The following is a 14,594-nucleotide window of genomic DNA, read 5'->3' as shown; positions in this document are numbered from 1 at the left end:
TGTGGAGAGCCAGGTTAGGCGTGTGGATTTCTAATCTGCCATGCCGGGTTTGATTCTGCACTCCCCCACATGCACCCACCACAACGCAGTGAGTTGAATTACTTTTATTGGTGTAGTTCTGACATGGAAGACAAGTTCCACATGAAACAGACCATAGCAAGTCAGTGGCTCATTTAAACAGCTGCCTAGCAGGTTCCCAGTATCTCACTGCTCACATGCAGCATAAACTAAGACTAGAAAACTTTCGGCCTGCTCCTGTCCATATTTACTTAAGGGCAAGCCTTAATGAGTTCAATAGGGCTTCTTTCCCCTAGTAAGTGTGAACAGGTGGGGCCCCACCTCTTCAGTGCAATTTATCTGTTTAAAAAAAGCACTGGACAAAGCAGAATTCACTTCTAAGTTATTTGTTCTTTCCTCCTTTTGGTAGCTGTAAGAAACCTTGTAAACTCACTACCTTATGAAGCATTACTTTCACTTGTGGCTACAAATCCTCACTGCATTAAAAGCACTTCGTTATCAGACAAAGCTCGATCCCTTCTCAAGCTGTCAAATCTCATAACCTAAGCTAGAGGCTAGAGTATGCATACATCCTGAACTTCAGAACAAAACTAGAAACAGCTATTGACATCATAGCTGATACTGATCCATTGCGCTAAGCCTTTGCATTAACTATGATGAAAACATTAGATGCTTTGCACTGGGATGTAGTGGAAAACTAGTTTCAAGGGCGTTGCTGTGTTGATGTGCAGCAGAAAACCAAGACACGACCTCAGTAGCCAAACCAGCATTTCCAGGGTATACGTTTTTCAGAGTCAGAGTTTATCAGATGGGAGGAAGCCAGCCTTTTACAGACGAGAAGTGCCAATCCCGACTCTTTGGCGCCCCCCACCCCCGGAGATGGCTGCTAGCCAATCCTGCCAGCATGATCATGGCCTCCTTAATCTGGCGCTGGAAAAAAGGCTTTTCTCCCTACGCGTCTCACATAAGGCACCAGCGCGGCTCCTTCTTTGAACGCGCCGGGACTTCTGCGATAAATCCCTTTCTAAATACGTATACGTCGAGACTGTTTTACCATAGGAACGCGAAAGCCTAGACCGGCACCACCCCCCAGAAGGGCCAATGGCCGCTTGACGCTCCGAGCGGATGTTCGGGACGCGCCGGATTCCTTCCGCGGCTCCCCGGACTCCCCTTCAGAGCTGTTTCCGGTTCCGGCGGTGGGCGGGTCATGGTGTGGAATTGAGAAACAGCTGCAGAAGCGTCGGAGTTTGTAGAGATGGGGGCTCATCTGGCTCGCCGTTATCTCTGGGATGCCGAAGTGGAGCCGGATCCGCTCAAAATGCCGACCTTCGACCCCCTGTATGGCTTTGAGGAACGCAAAGAACGGGGTGAGCTCACCTTAGGGGCAGAGGGAAGGTCACCGGCCAGTAGACCTCTTCCTGTGTCTCCTCGAGGACCAGCTTGTGTGGCCCGCGACCCTAACCTGCATTTCCACCCTGGGCTTAGAGACTGGCCCCGGGGCATCATCTCCGTCCCCTGGTTGCCCACCTACACGCCTGCCCTGTCGAGCAAGCGTTTGCCTACAGTCGTAATTTTTCTGCAGGCATAGTTGGGATAAATAATGAGTTTAGTGGGGTTGCATAACCTTTTCATCTGCCTCTACCCTCCCGCCAGTCCCCAAGTTTCATAACCTCATATATATCCTATTCTGCGGTGAAGGTCATTAAGTGTTTTTGCTTTCTGACAGTGTCATCTGCCTGATGGTGTTACTGTGAGACAAAAAAATGGGTTAAAAGAGTCATGCAAGCCCTGCAAATTTCTTGGAAGAAGAGATGGGCAAAAATACATTGGATAAATAGATGTCTGATGAGAGATTTGACTCTTGGAAGCTTCGTATATCCCAAATCTTGTTGGCCCATAAGGTGCCATTAGACTGCTAAAACTTGTTGTTTTTTTGGCTGTCAAATCACAGCTGACTAATGGTGCTGCTCTAGTTTTCAAAGCAAGAGATGTTCAAATGTGGTGTGCCATTAGCTGCTCCCGTATCATCACTCTGGTATAACTTAGAGGTCCCCATCCAAATGTCAGCCAGCACCAACCCTCCTTGGCTTCTGAGATCAAATTTCCCTGAGCTATCCAGGCTTAAGCAAGGATAAGAACATTTATCCTTTAAGGTGGCACAGGACTCTTATTCATGCTGGCAGAGTGGGTTTCTGTATAGTGCTTTCTTGTACCCTTACCAAGATCAGATGAACTCATCATCTGGGCATGGAATTGGGGTCACAGTGAGTGGGCAGGTAGTTGTAAATTTCCTGCATTCTGCAGGGGGTTGGACTAGATGACCTTGGAGATCCCTTTCAACTCTTATGATTCTGTGATTCTTGAGAAGAGCCTGTGGCTGAGTTGATGCAGAAGGTCTTGGGTTCAATCAGTCTTTTGCTGATGTAGAGGAATACCAGACTTTTCCTAAGACCCTATAGAGTTGTTGAGCGCCAGAATACACAGTGCTGAGCTAGAAAGCCATTTCATGTCTTCTTTAATCATTATGGTTAATTCTGTCATTCTCTCTTAACCAATATGTCTAGATTAGGAGCTCCCAAAGTGGGTGGTATGCCTCCCCGCAAGGGGGTTAGTGAGAAATTTCAGGATAGTAGATAGGTGTTGAAGAATTTGGGGGCAGTAGTAGTGACCCTGGACTTCCTTGGTGGTCTCCCACATGAAAGCTAACCAGAGCCAACCCTACCTAGCTTCCTGAAGATGACAGCTTCAGAAGGTGGGCTGGATGGGATCATATTCCTGCAAAGCTCCTTCCCCCAGACTAAAAAATGGACACTGCACAACAGCTCAAAAAATAAGTGTAGGCAATATAGTGTGTTTTGAATTTGCAGTAGACCAAACACTAGGAAAGAGTGTGTGGGGGACACTGGGGATATGTCCTGGGAGCCAAGGGGGCAGCAGCCAGAAAAAATTTGGGAACCACTGATCGAGATGAAACCTCTGCATTCAGGGGCAACACAAGTCTGAATAATACTTGCTTGGAGGTGGTTAGGAGTGGTAAAAGCTTGGAGAAGTTAATTCCATCATCCCTTGTTTCTGAGTCTCCTGGAATCATTTGATTAGCTACTATGAAAAAGAGTACAATGGCCAACTGCAGTTAATATTGTTCATGTTAATATGTATTAAGTCCAGATATGCAGAGATGCTTATTTTTGTTGCTAGAGTGTTCAGACTTTTGCATCATTGCTCCATGCTTATGCAAAAACTACAGATACATTGTTCATCAATAGTGGGGCAGTGATGAAGGCGTCATGAGATAAACCATGTTGTAAATAGAGAATGGTCATGACACAATTATAACACTGGAGGCATGCAGCTTCAACCATAGAGCTCTGGATCAAAAGCCCTATTAAGTTGGATTTAAACTGGCAATGGCCTGGGACAAGGCAGTTTAACTAGTTTACAGAACAAGCGGAATTACATTCCTTAGTAAAAATGGAAGGGAAGTAGTTGACATTGATGAAGAGCTGCCTGGCTGTCTTGGACTCACTTCTGACCATTTCCTCCCTTTCCATTTCCAGTGATGATAGCAACACAGCAGCAGATGGACGATGCCCGGCTTCCCCTTGAGGAGCGGGATTACTGTGCCCATTATCTCATCAAGTTGATGAAATGCAAGCGTGACCATTTCCCCAATATCTTTGCATGTAAACATGAGCGCCATGACTGGGATTATTGTGAGCACCTGGAGTAAGTGGCAAGCCTACCAATCTGCTTCTTCCGGGAGATAGTGTTTTACCACCACTCATGTATTCCCCAGAGAAGATGAACTTTCTCCTGCCATGTTGAATGCATCAAGACCTGGTAGAATAAGTGGGATGGTGAAGGGTGTTGTCACCACATTGTGGTTGGGTGATATATAAGGAAATGGTGTTATGATGCTCTTGTCAGCTATGCCTCTTTGGCTGCTTTGCTCTGTTTGGGATGGGGCATTCATTGCAGGTCTGTAGAGACAATATTTTTTCCATTACTTGCAAGGATACAATAAAGGATACTTTAAATTGGCATTAGAGACTTGAGAAGAAGGCATCAAATGGATATCTAACACCATGTGCTTAAAACATGTCTGGGTTCCAGACTATAACAATTGGCATGCAGACTATTTTAGCATGAGAAAATTAGTCTACAGACGCCTGCTGGTCCTAATAATGGGAAAGGGGTGGTTTGGCAGGAGGGGCTACATTAGTGGTTCTTAAATGGATTCTTAGATCCTGGAAAGTATTCAGAAATGTGAAGGACAAATTGGGATTGCTATGGCTTATGACAACAAATAAAAGGATAGTCTTATTCTGTTCTCCCTGCCCTGCAGACAAAGTCTTAGGTCCTTAAAAAGCAGCATTCAGTAAAAGCAAGTCAAGCCTAATGTTAAGGAATTGACTAGTGGCCGTCAGTCACAAGGGTCTCTGAGAATGTAGCAAATGCATATATCAAATTTACCGATTTCCTTTTCTGGAATGGTTTTTCTGTCCTAATTTTTTACTTATGAGCCTGATGGGCACTCAGGTGTTCCTGTGGCTGGCCCCTGCTTCAGCGTTTTCTTGGCACTGTCTCTTCAGGCTCAATACAGGCTCTGCTCCTCTTGTCATTGGCAGCACCAGCATTACAGGAGGCTCTTGTACTGACTGCCTTCCATTCAGAAATTATTTTTAGGTAGATCTTTCACAGTTGATTTCATAGGGAGTGTGGGTATATTTGAGAATCATGTGACTGTTTTTGTCTATTACCTGTGAACTGGGATATTCATTTAGGTTTTGGTAAGCTGAGAAAATAATATATTTTAATAGCGGACATTTTCTGTACTTAGGGATGGTTGTGGATTAATGATATGGACAACTGAGTCAAATGCCCAACAGTGTGACCTGTATTTATCTGTTCCCCCATAGTTATGTCATGCGCATGAAAGAGTTTGAACGGGAAAGACGCCTTCTGGCTAGAAAGAAACGCATTGAACAGAAGGAAGCAGCAGCACGAGCATCTTAAATGACTTGAGGATACCTCCGTAGGCCTCTTCTACAAGCCTGCAAAATTCTCTTGGTCTGTTATGTCAGAAAATAAACCTTATCTTCAATTTTCATCTGGAGTTGACAGTCTGTGATTCATGGGATAAAAGGGGGTCCTATACCTAGTGTGTGTCTCATTCAAGAATGTGGAACTTCTGGCACTATGTTCTTATTATCTAACTGTTCTTGATCACGTGCTCACCTTTAAAAGGGGAGGGTTCAGAGTAAGAACTATATACTAGCCAAAAGTTGCTGTAACCCCCATTGCTTTTCTCTTCAGACTGCATAAATATTTTGCCTTTTAATCACATCTAAATGCTGAATTCCTGCTTCCTGTGCAATTAATGAAAGAGAGAGGCTTTCTCATACAAGAGAAACCCCAGTCATGAATACAATGAGTATCACATTCACCCTTAAAATAGCTAGAGTCTTCAGTCTGTTGGATTCCATCAAGACTGAATGGTGGCAAGCCACTTACCTGGTCCCTGGGGCTAGTGAATGAGTGACTACTGATGACCATTCTGAGACTCAAACGCTGCCACAAGAACATCTCTCAAGCACCAGTGATGGATATGGAAAAAAAGGAACATGGGGTAATTGGCAGAAGGGAATCTTAATTGATTTGAAACCCTAAATTTAAATTATTTTGGTATTTAAATGTGACATATTTGTATTTGAATTGTATTCAGATCTGATGTGATCTACCCTGAGCCACTAGGAAAGGGGGCAGAATGCAATCTTTAACACTTTACTATATATATATATATTTGGGAAAAGGCTTCCTAGGTGGAGCCTGTCCGGGGCCTCTGCGGCACCGCAGGCGGCCCCCCCTCACACCCGCCCCCCCCAAACCCAGCGACAACACCTGTCAGGCACTTAGTGCCATTTGGTGCCTGCACACCACCCAGAGTGGAGGTGGCAGAAGTACTTCCAGGGATGGAGGAGGGAGAGAAGCAGCTCCTCTCAGGGCTCTTGCTGGGGCCCAGAAGGGCTGCTGCGGCCTTTCTCCACATTCCCCAGGTTTCGCCCCTTGGTGACAGGCCGTGCCGGCCCTTCTGGGGCCCAGTGGGAGTCCTCCTCCACCTCGCCGGGGCTTCCGGCAACATTTGGGGGTGGGAGAGAGGCAGGTTCTCAGGCCCAGCAGGAGCCCTTCCCCTCCTTGCCAGGGCTTCAAGCAATGGGAGAGGGCATGGCTCCTGTATCCCCCTGCCTTTACACTGTTCAATTCATTGCATCCCTCCCTATCAACCTCCTAATTCCAACTCCTTTTTAACCCTTAACTTATTCAGACCGTTCTTTGCCTATAACCTCCTGTCTCTTATTAATGCCTCCAATGCATCATTTATATTTAAAATTGCATTCCACCTTTCCTAGAGGCTCAGGGTGGATCACATCAGATCTGAATACAATTAAAACACAAACATGTCACCTTCACATACCAAAATTCTGTAAGCAGGAATGATTCAAGAGACTGACTTTCTAAAGGTGTTTTGTTGTCCCCATAGTCCAGCAAGTTGGTTCCTGAACTGTTGAAAATAAAATTCTCCAATGAAAGCTATGTGAAGCCTTCAAAAAACTTGCATAGTTGCCTTATATTATAAACTTTAATAAAAAGATCAGCCCTAGCTGAAGAATTAAACAGCCATTTCTTGGCAACCTAATTTTTGGCATATATGCTCTAGGGATAGGTTAGCTATATGTTAAAAGTTTTCTCCAGATGCTCCACCATGTAGCTTTTTCCCATCTAAGGCAAGTCCTTCATCCTGTGATTCCAAGATGCTCTTTACAAACAATATAGTACAACGCAGTGAGTTGAATTACTTTTATTGGTGTAGTTCTGACATGGAAGACAAGTTCCACATGAAACAGACCATAGCAAGTCAGTGGCTCATTTAAACAGCTGCCTAGCAGGTTCCCAGTATCTCACTGCTCACATGCAGCATAAACTAAGACTAGAAAACTTTCGGCCTGCTCCTGTCCATGTTTACTTAAGGGCAAGCCTTAATGAGTTCAATAGGGCTTCTTTCCCCTAGTAAGTGTGAACAGGATTGCAATCCTGATAACATTAAGACAAAACAGGTAAAAGCAAATTTCTCTCAGGGGGGCCTCTTTAAAAAATAATAAAAAATACTGTAAGCAAGAGCCCGGGCCTTTTCCGGTGATTAAATGAAGCTTTGACCATTGTTTCAAACCAGTCCCCCCCTCCCCTGTTTCCAGGGTCAAGTATGGATATCACTTTCCCTACACTTGGCATCATGGCTGCTGGTGAAACATTCTGGAAGCAGGAGTGATTCAAGCGTCTGGACTGAGTTTGGAGAAAATGCATGATGCCACTGCCATATGGAAACTCTTCTTCAGCCACTCACTTCAATGCCCTCCTCTGCCAGAGAACCAAAATCCAGCCTACTCTGTAGTCACCATTTCCTGCACAACTTCTACTTAACGTGGGGACAGGGAAAATTTCTCTCAGTGCTGACTGGAGTTTATTTCCTTAAAACAAGGGAGGCATTTCCATTTAAAACTAACACTGCTGGCTTGCATGTTGGGTGGAAGAACCACCTCCGGCTGCTCCCAGAACATCTTCCTAGCACAGGATCCTCTTGCCATCTCCCTTGCCCCAGGACTGTAGCTTAGTGGCTCCCCTGTGTGCTATCAGGACTACACTGAAGTTGCTTCTACCATCTTAGTGAAGCTGCTTTAACATTTGGGCTGCAAGTACCAGAACTGTTCTGGGAGCCAGGCCCATAGGATTCACAGGACCATTCTACCTAAAACAGGAGGACAGAGCTTCATAATGGGTCTCTAGAAAATCTCACAGATGCTCTTGAGATAAAAGATGGGCTCTGATGGCTATGTGCTATACCGATAATTGCCACCAGGGGGCTCCTTTAGTTGAGCTAAGAGTCAGGCCATCCCTGTCCTGAGAAGGACAGCCAAGGTCTGATGCCCAGAAGCTGCACGGGACGAGTCTTCTCCTTAAGTCAAGCTCCAGCTACCTAGATTCAGCCTTTGGCACCTACGTATACAGAAGTAGATCCACAACAGCTACTTTGTGGTGTTGGTTTGCTACAAATTTAGACTGTGCTCTCACGGCCTGTTCTCTGCCACAGCATTTGGTTTTACAGTGCTGTGCATGAAAGATACGTCCCAAGCTCAGAAAAACCTTGGAATGGGGATAAGAACACAGATATGAGGGGGGAGACTCCAGTATAAGTAAGCAAAGAATCCATACAGCTTCACTCTTAGATCGTAGTGCAGACAGCCGGAGAAAATCCCACTTTAGACCCCAACAGCCACTCACAAAGGTTAAAAAAAAACTGCATCAGCCCCGCACTAGAAGCAACTGCCTCCAGCTCAGAGCAGAAAGGGGATAATAGGTGAACGCAGCGGTGGATAATCCCGGAACTCCTTCAGGTAGCTTCGGTGCTTTCCCTTTGCCCAGATGGTCATTTGGATAAATCCAACCAGGGAGAACAGAGCCACTGCAGGCAAAGAAGAGAGATTTCTGTTTCATCAGGAGTACATAACAGGACATTAAACATTCTACTCTCACCCCTCCATAAATATCATAGGATATTAATTTTATTAACTATACTAGGAATCAAGCCCGCTGTAGCTGCAATACAGCGGGCGCTAGCGGGCCAGGGCCCGGGCCCTGAGCAGGCAGGGTGGGGGGCCGGGAGCGACGTGTGGCCATCTTCATTTCCAACCCGGGCGCCCCACTCACCTTGCTGTCCGGGCGGCCGATGCCACTCGCTCTCGCTGTTCCCAGTGCGGGCCCTGGTGACGGTAAGGGGGCTGGCCCCTCTCCCCCTCCACCTCCCCGTCCCCCTCCGGCTCCCGTGGGCGTTCTTCGGCTCGTTGGGCTGCGGCCTCCTGACGCGGCAGGCCGCCGGCAAAGGAGCAACTGCGAGCCGCGCTGTACGCGGCTCGCAGTTGCTCCAGGTCGGAAATTGGAGGGACCAATCGGCAGGCGGTTCGTGCCTGCCGATTGGTCCCTCCGATGGTCTGTCCGGAGGAAGGGTCCAATCCGGACCCTTCCTCATCCCGGACACATCCCGCCCCTAAAGGGCTTACTGTTTTATTTAGTCCGCAGCGCCGCGGGCAGTGTTCAGGTGGAGTGATTGATGGGAAATTACAAACATGAGATAAATATATGCAAAACAGAAAGTCTACCAATCAGCCTTGTACCAACCCTGTGCAGAAGATATGCTCCATTTAGGTTGCAAAGCAACCACCGAAGAGGGTTAGAAGGAATAGGTACAGGGTTTCATGATTTTTCCTTTTCTGCCAAGACAAACTACTAGCACCCTTCCTGACCCCAGAACACCTACTCACAGTGATCCACACGATAGTCAGCTCTAGATTAGACTTCTGTAACTTGCTCTGTGTGGGCCTACCCTTATCCCTGACCCAGGAACTGCAACTGGTCCAAAATGCAGGAACGTCTTGGGAGGGCCCATATTCAACTTGGCAGCTGCACTGGCTCCCAGTTGACTTCTGGATCAAGTTTAAGGTACTGGTTCTTACCTTCAAGGCCATTCGTGGTCCAGGCCTGGTAAGGGACCAACTCTCTGCCTATGTCCCCCGAAGAATGCTTCACTTTATTAATACCAACTGGTTGGTAGTTCCTGGCCCAGAGGCTTAAGCTCGGACCCGAATGTTTTCAATCCTGGATCCTACTTGGCGGAATAAGTTCCCTGATGAGACCTGGGCCCTGTTACAACTGGCAGGGCCTGTAAGACAGAGCTCTTCTGCCAGCTTTAGGTTGGGGCCAGTGATTCTATGACATATGGGCCCTCCAAAGAAGAACACTCCCCATGAAAACATCACTGAATGAAAACTATGCCAGAAATAAGATCTATATTGATGCTACAGCTGGTTTATGGAATGTTATGGGATCTGGTTTTAAATGTTATAAATGTTATTAAATAATGTCATTGTTATTTTAGTGTTGTATAGCACCCTGAACTGGTTCCTGGGGGGAAGTATATAAATCAAATAAATAAAATTAAAAAATAATTATTTTATTATTATTAAATAATAATTATAATTATAGAGAAGACCAGATATTCAAAATCAAGATTTACCCGGAAGGCACTGAGTCATAATAGCAAATCCAATCCAGGATCCCACCTAGAAGAGAAGACACCAGTTCAGAGTTGGTACACATGAGGCAGATTAAAAGCTTTCGGAGTTGCATTCCACAGGCATGGCTAAGAAGCAAAAGGCTGCAATAGCCTCCTTTGACATTCACATTCATTGCAAGGAAAGAGAGGGCATTCCACAGCCCTGCTCATTTCTGTACTTGCCAATCAAAGCTGAGCTATCAAGCTGCCTCCCACAGCACTCCAAATCCCAGTTCCTCCTTTGTACCTATAGACTTATAAATTAAGCAGATGGGTGAATAGAGGGAAGTGGTTCACATATCATCTACTCAGAGAACAGAAAGGCTCCAGTAAGGACAGCAGCGAAAACATTCTATCATATCCGTGCTGATATGCCACACATCCTGAGATCATTAAGTCATGATTTACTATTCACTCTTTCTGTGATGTCACACAGAGCAGAGGAATTCAGCCTATTCCCCTAACTGCTTTTACAAAACAGCTGTCATGAAGCAACTGAGTCTCAAGAGGCTGAATTCTGGGGATGCCAACTGAATGCAAGGATTTTGTCTAGCATTCAGTCTTAGATGAATAAAACCTTATTCAGTTACCAGATAAGCAAATTAAAATCTATGCACATTAGTGGCCTGCCTGAAAGAAGAAACTGCTGTTTCTTCTTCACATCTGTACACAGCCCGTGGCGCCACGGGCGCCACGGACTGTATAAAGGAGTAAGGGGTAGTGGGGAGGAGTTAGGGCGGGACCGGTCCGGGATAAAAACTCGGAGGGGCCAATCAGGAGCCGCGAAGCGGCTCCTGATTGGCCCCTCCAAGTGTCCATCCCGCCCGAAGCAGGCAATGGGGAGCCGCGCGAAGCGCGGCTCCCCATTCCCTGCTTCACCCGCACAGCGACAGGTAAGCGCTTCGGGGGCCGTTCGCCGCTGGGGGAGGGTGGGGGTGGTGGGAGCCGGCCTTCTCTGGGCGTCCGGAGCGCCCTCGCGGTAGCGAGGGCGCTCCGGAGGCCCAGAGAACGCCGTTCGCCGCTGGGGGAGGGTGGGGGTGGTGAGAGCCGGCCTTCTCTGGGCGTCCGGAGCGCCCTCGCGGTAGCGAGGGCGCTCCGGAGGCCCAGAGAACGCCGTTCCCGGCTGGGGGAGGGTGGGGGTGGTGAGAGCCGGCCTTCTCTGGGCGTCCGGAGCGCCCTCGCGGTAGCGAGGGCGCTCCGGAGGCCCAGAGAACGCCGTTCCCGGCTGGGGGAGGGTGGGGGTGGTGGGAGCCGGCCTTCTCTGGGCGTCCGGAGCGCCCTCGCGGTAGCGAGGGCGCTCCGGAGGCCCAGAGAACGCCGTTCCCGGCTGGGGGAGGGTGGGGGTGGTGGGAGCCGGCCTTCTCTGGGCGTCCGGAGCGCCCTCGCGGTAGCGAGGGCGCTCCGGAGGCCCAGAGAACGCCGTTCCCGGCTGGGGGAGGGTGGGGGTGGTGGGAGCCGGCCTTCTCTGGGCGTCCGGAGCGCCCTCGCGGTAGCGAGGGCGCTCCGGAGGCCCAGAGAACGCCGTTCCCGGCTGGGGGAGGGTGGGGGTGGTGGGAGCCGGCCTTCTCTGGGCGTCCGGAGCGCCCTCGCGGTAGCGAGGGCGCTCCGGAGGCCCAGAGAACGCCGTTCCCGGCTGGGGGAGGGTGGGGGTGGTGGGAGCCGGCCTTCTCTGGGCGTCCGGAGCGCCCTCGCGGTAGCGAGGGCGCTCCGGAGGCCCAGAGAACGCCGTTCCCGGCTGGGGGAGGGTGGGGGTGGTGGGAGCCGGCCTTCTCTGGGCGTCCGGAGCGCCCTCGCGGTAGCGAGGGCGCTCCGGAGGCCCAGAGAACGCCGTTCCCGGCTGGGGGAGGGTGGGGGTGGTGGGAGCCGGCCTTCTCTGGGCGTCCGGAGCGCCCTCGCGGTAGCGAGGGCGCTCCGGAGGCCCAGAGAACGCCGTTCGCCGCTGGGGGAGGGTGGGGGTGGTGGGAGCCGGCCTTCTGTCGGCCCCGGCTGCGGCCTCGCCCGGCGAGCCCGCTCCCGGGGCCGACAGGACGCCGTGGGAGCCTTTGGGGAGGGTGGGGGGGCGGGAGCCTCCCTTCCCAGCCCACCTTTTCCCTCCGGCTTCTGCCGGGGCTGAGCTCTCCCTCGCACCCGCGAGGGAGATCTCCGCCCCGACAGAAGCCCCCTTTCCCAGCCCCCCTTTTCCCTCCGGCTTCTGCCGGGGCTGAGCTCTCCCTCGCACCCGCGAGGGAGATCTCCGCCCCGACAGAAGCCCCCTTTCCCAGCCCCCCTTTTCCCTCCGGCTTCTGCCGGGGCTGAGCTCTCCCTCGCACCCGCGAGGGAGATCTCCGCCCCGACAGAAGCCCCCTTTCCCAGCCCCCCTTTTCCCTCCGGCTTCTGCCGGGGCTGAGCTCTCCCTCGCACCCGCGAGGGAGATCTCCGCCCTGACAGAAGCCTCCTTTCCCAGCCCCCCTTTTCCCTCCGGCTTCTGCGGGGGACGGGCTCTCCCCCCCAGCCCATCTAGCGCCCATTTTATTTAAATTTAAAATGGGCTTGAAATCTAGTACTTCACATGAAAAACTACTGAACAATAAACAAGATGCAGGATCTTCCAGATTCAGCTTACCTCATAGGTGTAGTTAGGGCAGGAAACCAACAAGAAAAGCCATGTGAATGGGTTCTTGGTAGGATAGGGGATCTTCCTAGTCTTGGAACCTGTAGGGAAATGATCTGTTTCAAAGACATATCACACATCCCTCTTCCAAATGATTTGGTATATCTGCAATATATTTGCCATGGTTCGTGATTTCCTAAGCAGAGCCAAGAGGCTTAAGGAGACCATTGTTCTACTATTACTTCACCATCATCCTCATCATATGCTGCCCCACGGCTGGATGTTTCGGCAGATATCTTTGCAAAGAGTACTTGCATTCCAACTATGTATATCACAACAAATTACCAGATATGGATCACTAGAGCTTAATCAGGTTTGGCACCTACTCAAACATTCTAGCCAAGTATTACAAAAGCTTATATCTGACCACAGAAGAAGATGATCATGGACAGGATCCATCAGATGTTTTTGATAAAGATTTTCTGATATAAAAATGCTGCTAGACTTCTAGGGTCCCTTCAACAAATGTCTAGATGAGTGTAAACAAACATGCATATAAAATCCAGAATGATGAAAATGTGGACTTCAACAGTCCCAGGAACAGACAAAGGGGTTGGGGGCAAGGGAGTATTACTTATCGCCACAGAAACCAAGTGGGGTCCAGGTGATGCTTCTGTAGCTTATATGTCTCATCATGGTTGCTCTTTCAGACTATGTGTATCCTAGCATCTTTAGTAAATCCCCTGCTGTGCTTTCCTACTCAGTCTTTTCCTCTGACTATCAACAAAAGGGGAAGAGTTCTGGAGTTTGTAAATCTCAACATTACAAGAATGAATTAGGCATATGAGATACTTCTATGCAGAATCTGATTTTTGTTAAACAGTATTTTCAGATGGGCTCAAATCCATCCTGAAGGCAAAACCTATCCTGAAGACAGAGGACAATTTGCTATGTTAGAAGTTCCTTCAGAACCATCTTGTAAAGCTACTGTGCTGATTACCTGAACTTCGATTTAAGCCTTAAGAGGCGCTTTGTATCATCCTATTCTCTACTCACCAGCAGGGCGCAAGTTCCGTAGAGCAATGTGAATTGAGAAATTTCCAAGCTGACAGAACTGCAGGAAGAAATGTGCCAATTGTCAACATACATCTGTTCCTCATTACCACACACCCAGTTTCTTTATGAAAGTCTCTCAAGGTGAGTGTAGTCAGGTCCAATGATGCAAATAATTGTTGCACAATTTAGAAAACAGTTTGGAAGGACAGAAAGACATGAATGCGCCAACAAAGGGCGCATTCTGTTCTTATCAGTGTATTATGATCTCCTTCATACCTTCCTGTACACATGCTCACAGTCACACATATTACTGTCACTACATTACGTCATATGTTCCAGAGTCATGCCCTAACACTGAAAGAAATCATCTGCCCAAGCCTGGCTCAAATTAAGGCAGGAGAGGTTAATAGGAAATGGCACCTAAATTATGTACACAGCAAGAGAAATGAAGGAAAAGAGCAACCAGTTTCTCTCTCTTCATTAACTTGAGCACAAGGGCTTCATTTTTAAGTCACTACTGTTTATGCTAGCTTCCACCCCAGGGCTATCCATAATTTCAATTAAACCCTGTACCATATCTCCTGTCCCATGCTCACTACCCCTGCCCCCAGCCTGATTGCATCTCTTATAACGCATCCATAAAGGTTCATACATTCTTACCAGGAATATGATGAGTGCCAGTTTCACTTGTTCATGTCCATATGCTGGGGGGGGGGGGGAAGACACAGAAAGAAAACACATTTACTCAAGTTAGGTGAACTGTGA

At 48.7% G+C, this 14,594-nt stretch overlaps 2 protein-coding genes across 4 annotated transcripts in view; one reads left to right on the top strand and one right to left on the bottom strand.

Annotated features, from left to right (window-relative positions):
• Positions 1-1,186: 1,186 nt before the first annotated feature.
• On the top strand, positions 1,187-5,128 carry NDUFB7 (NADH:ubiquinone oxidoreductase subunit B7). Its single transcript, XM_077327382.1, has 3 exons — positions 1,187-1,385; positions 3,576-3,744; positions 4,938-5,128. The coding sequence occupies exons 1-3, from the start codon at positions 1,274-1,276 to the stop codon at positions 5,032-5,034; spliced, it is 378 nt and encodes a 125-aa protein (XP_077183497.1). The 5' UTR covers positions 1,187-1,273; the 3' UTR covers positions 5,035-5,128.
• A 1,734-nt stretch (positions 5,129-6,862) lies between these two features.
• Positions 6,863-14,594, bottom strand: part of TECR (trans-2,3-enoyl-CoA reductase) — a 61,971-nt gene continuing 54,239 nt past the window's right edge. For all 3 annotated transcript variants that reach the window (XM_077327394.1, XM_077327395.1, XM_077327393.1), the window contains 5 exons: positions 14,490-14,533; positions 13,830-13,887; positions 12,786-12,874; positions 10,145-10,190; positions 6,863-8,536 (listed from right to left, as the gene is read on the bottom strand). In XM_077327394.1, coding sequence (XP_077183509.1) covers positions 8,409-8,536; positions 10,145-10,190; positions 12,786-12,874; positions 13,830-13,887; positions 14,490-14,533 — 365 coding nt within the window. In that variant the 3' untranslated portion in view covers positions 6,863-8,408. The remainder of the gene's footprint in view (positions 8,537-10,144; positions 10,191-12,785; positions 12,875-13,829; positions 13,888-14,489; positions 14,534-14,594) is intronic.

This window comes from Paroedura picta, chromosome 3 (genome assembly GCF_049243985.1).
Source record: "Paroedura picta isolate Pp20150507F chromosome 3, Ppicta_v3.0, whole genome shotgun sequence".
Taxonomy (NCBI): domain Eukaryota; kingdom Metazoa; phylum Chordata; class Lepidosauria; order Squamata; family Gekkonidae; genus Paroedura; species Paroedura picta.
Note: the sequence above shows the minus strand (reverse complement) of the source record. Positions and strands in the feature narration are given on the sequence as shown.

Bases quoted from the DNA above. Each gene is read 5' to 3' on its own strand.
- NDUFB7 (XM_077327382.1), top strand. From the start codon at position 1,274: ATGGGGGCTCATCTGGCTCGCCGTTATCTCTGGGATGCCGAAGTGGAG. The intron at 1,386-3,575 runs GTGAGCTCACCT...TTCCATTTCCAG, and splicing joins TGAGGAACGCAAAGAACGGG to TGATGATAGCAACACAGCAG. The intron at 3,745-4,937 runs GTAAGTGGCAAG...GTTCCCCCATAG, and splicing joins GATTATTGTGAGCACCTGGA to TTATGTCATGCGCATGAAAG.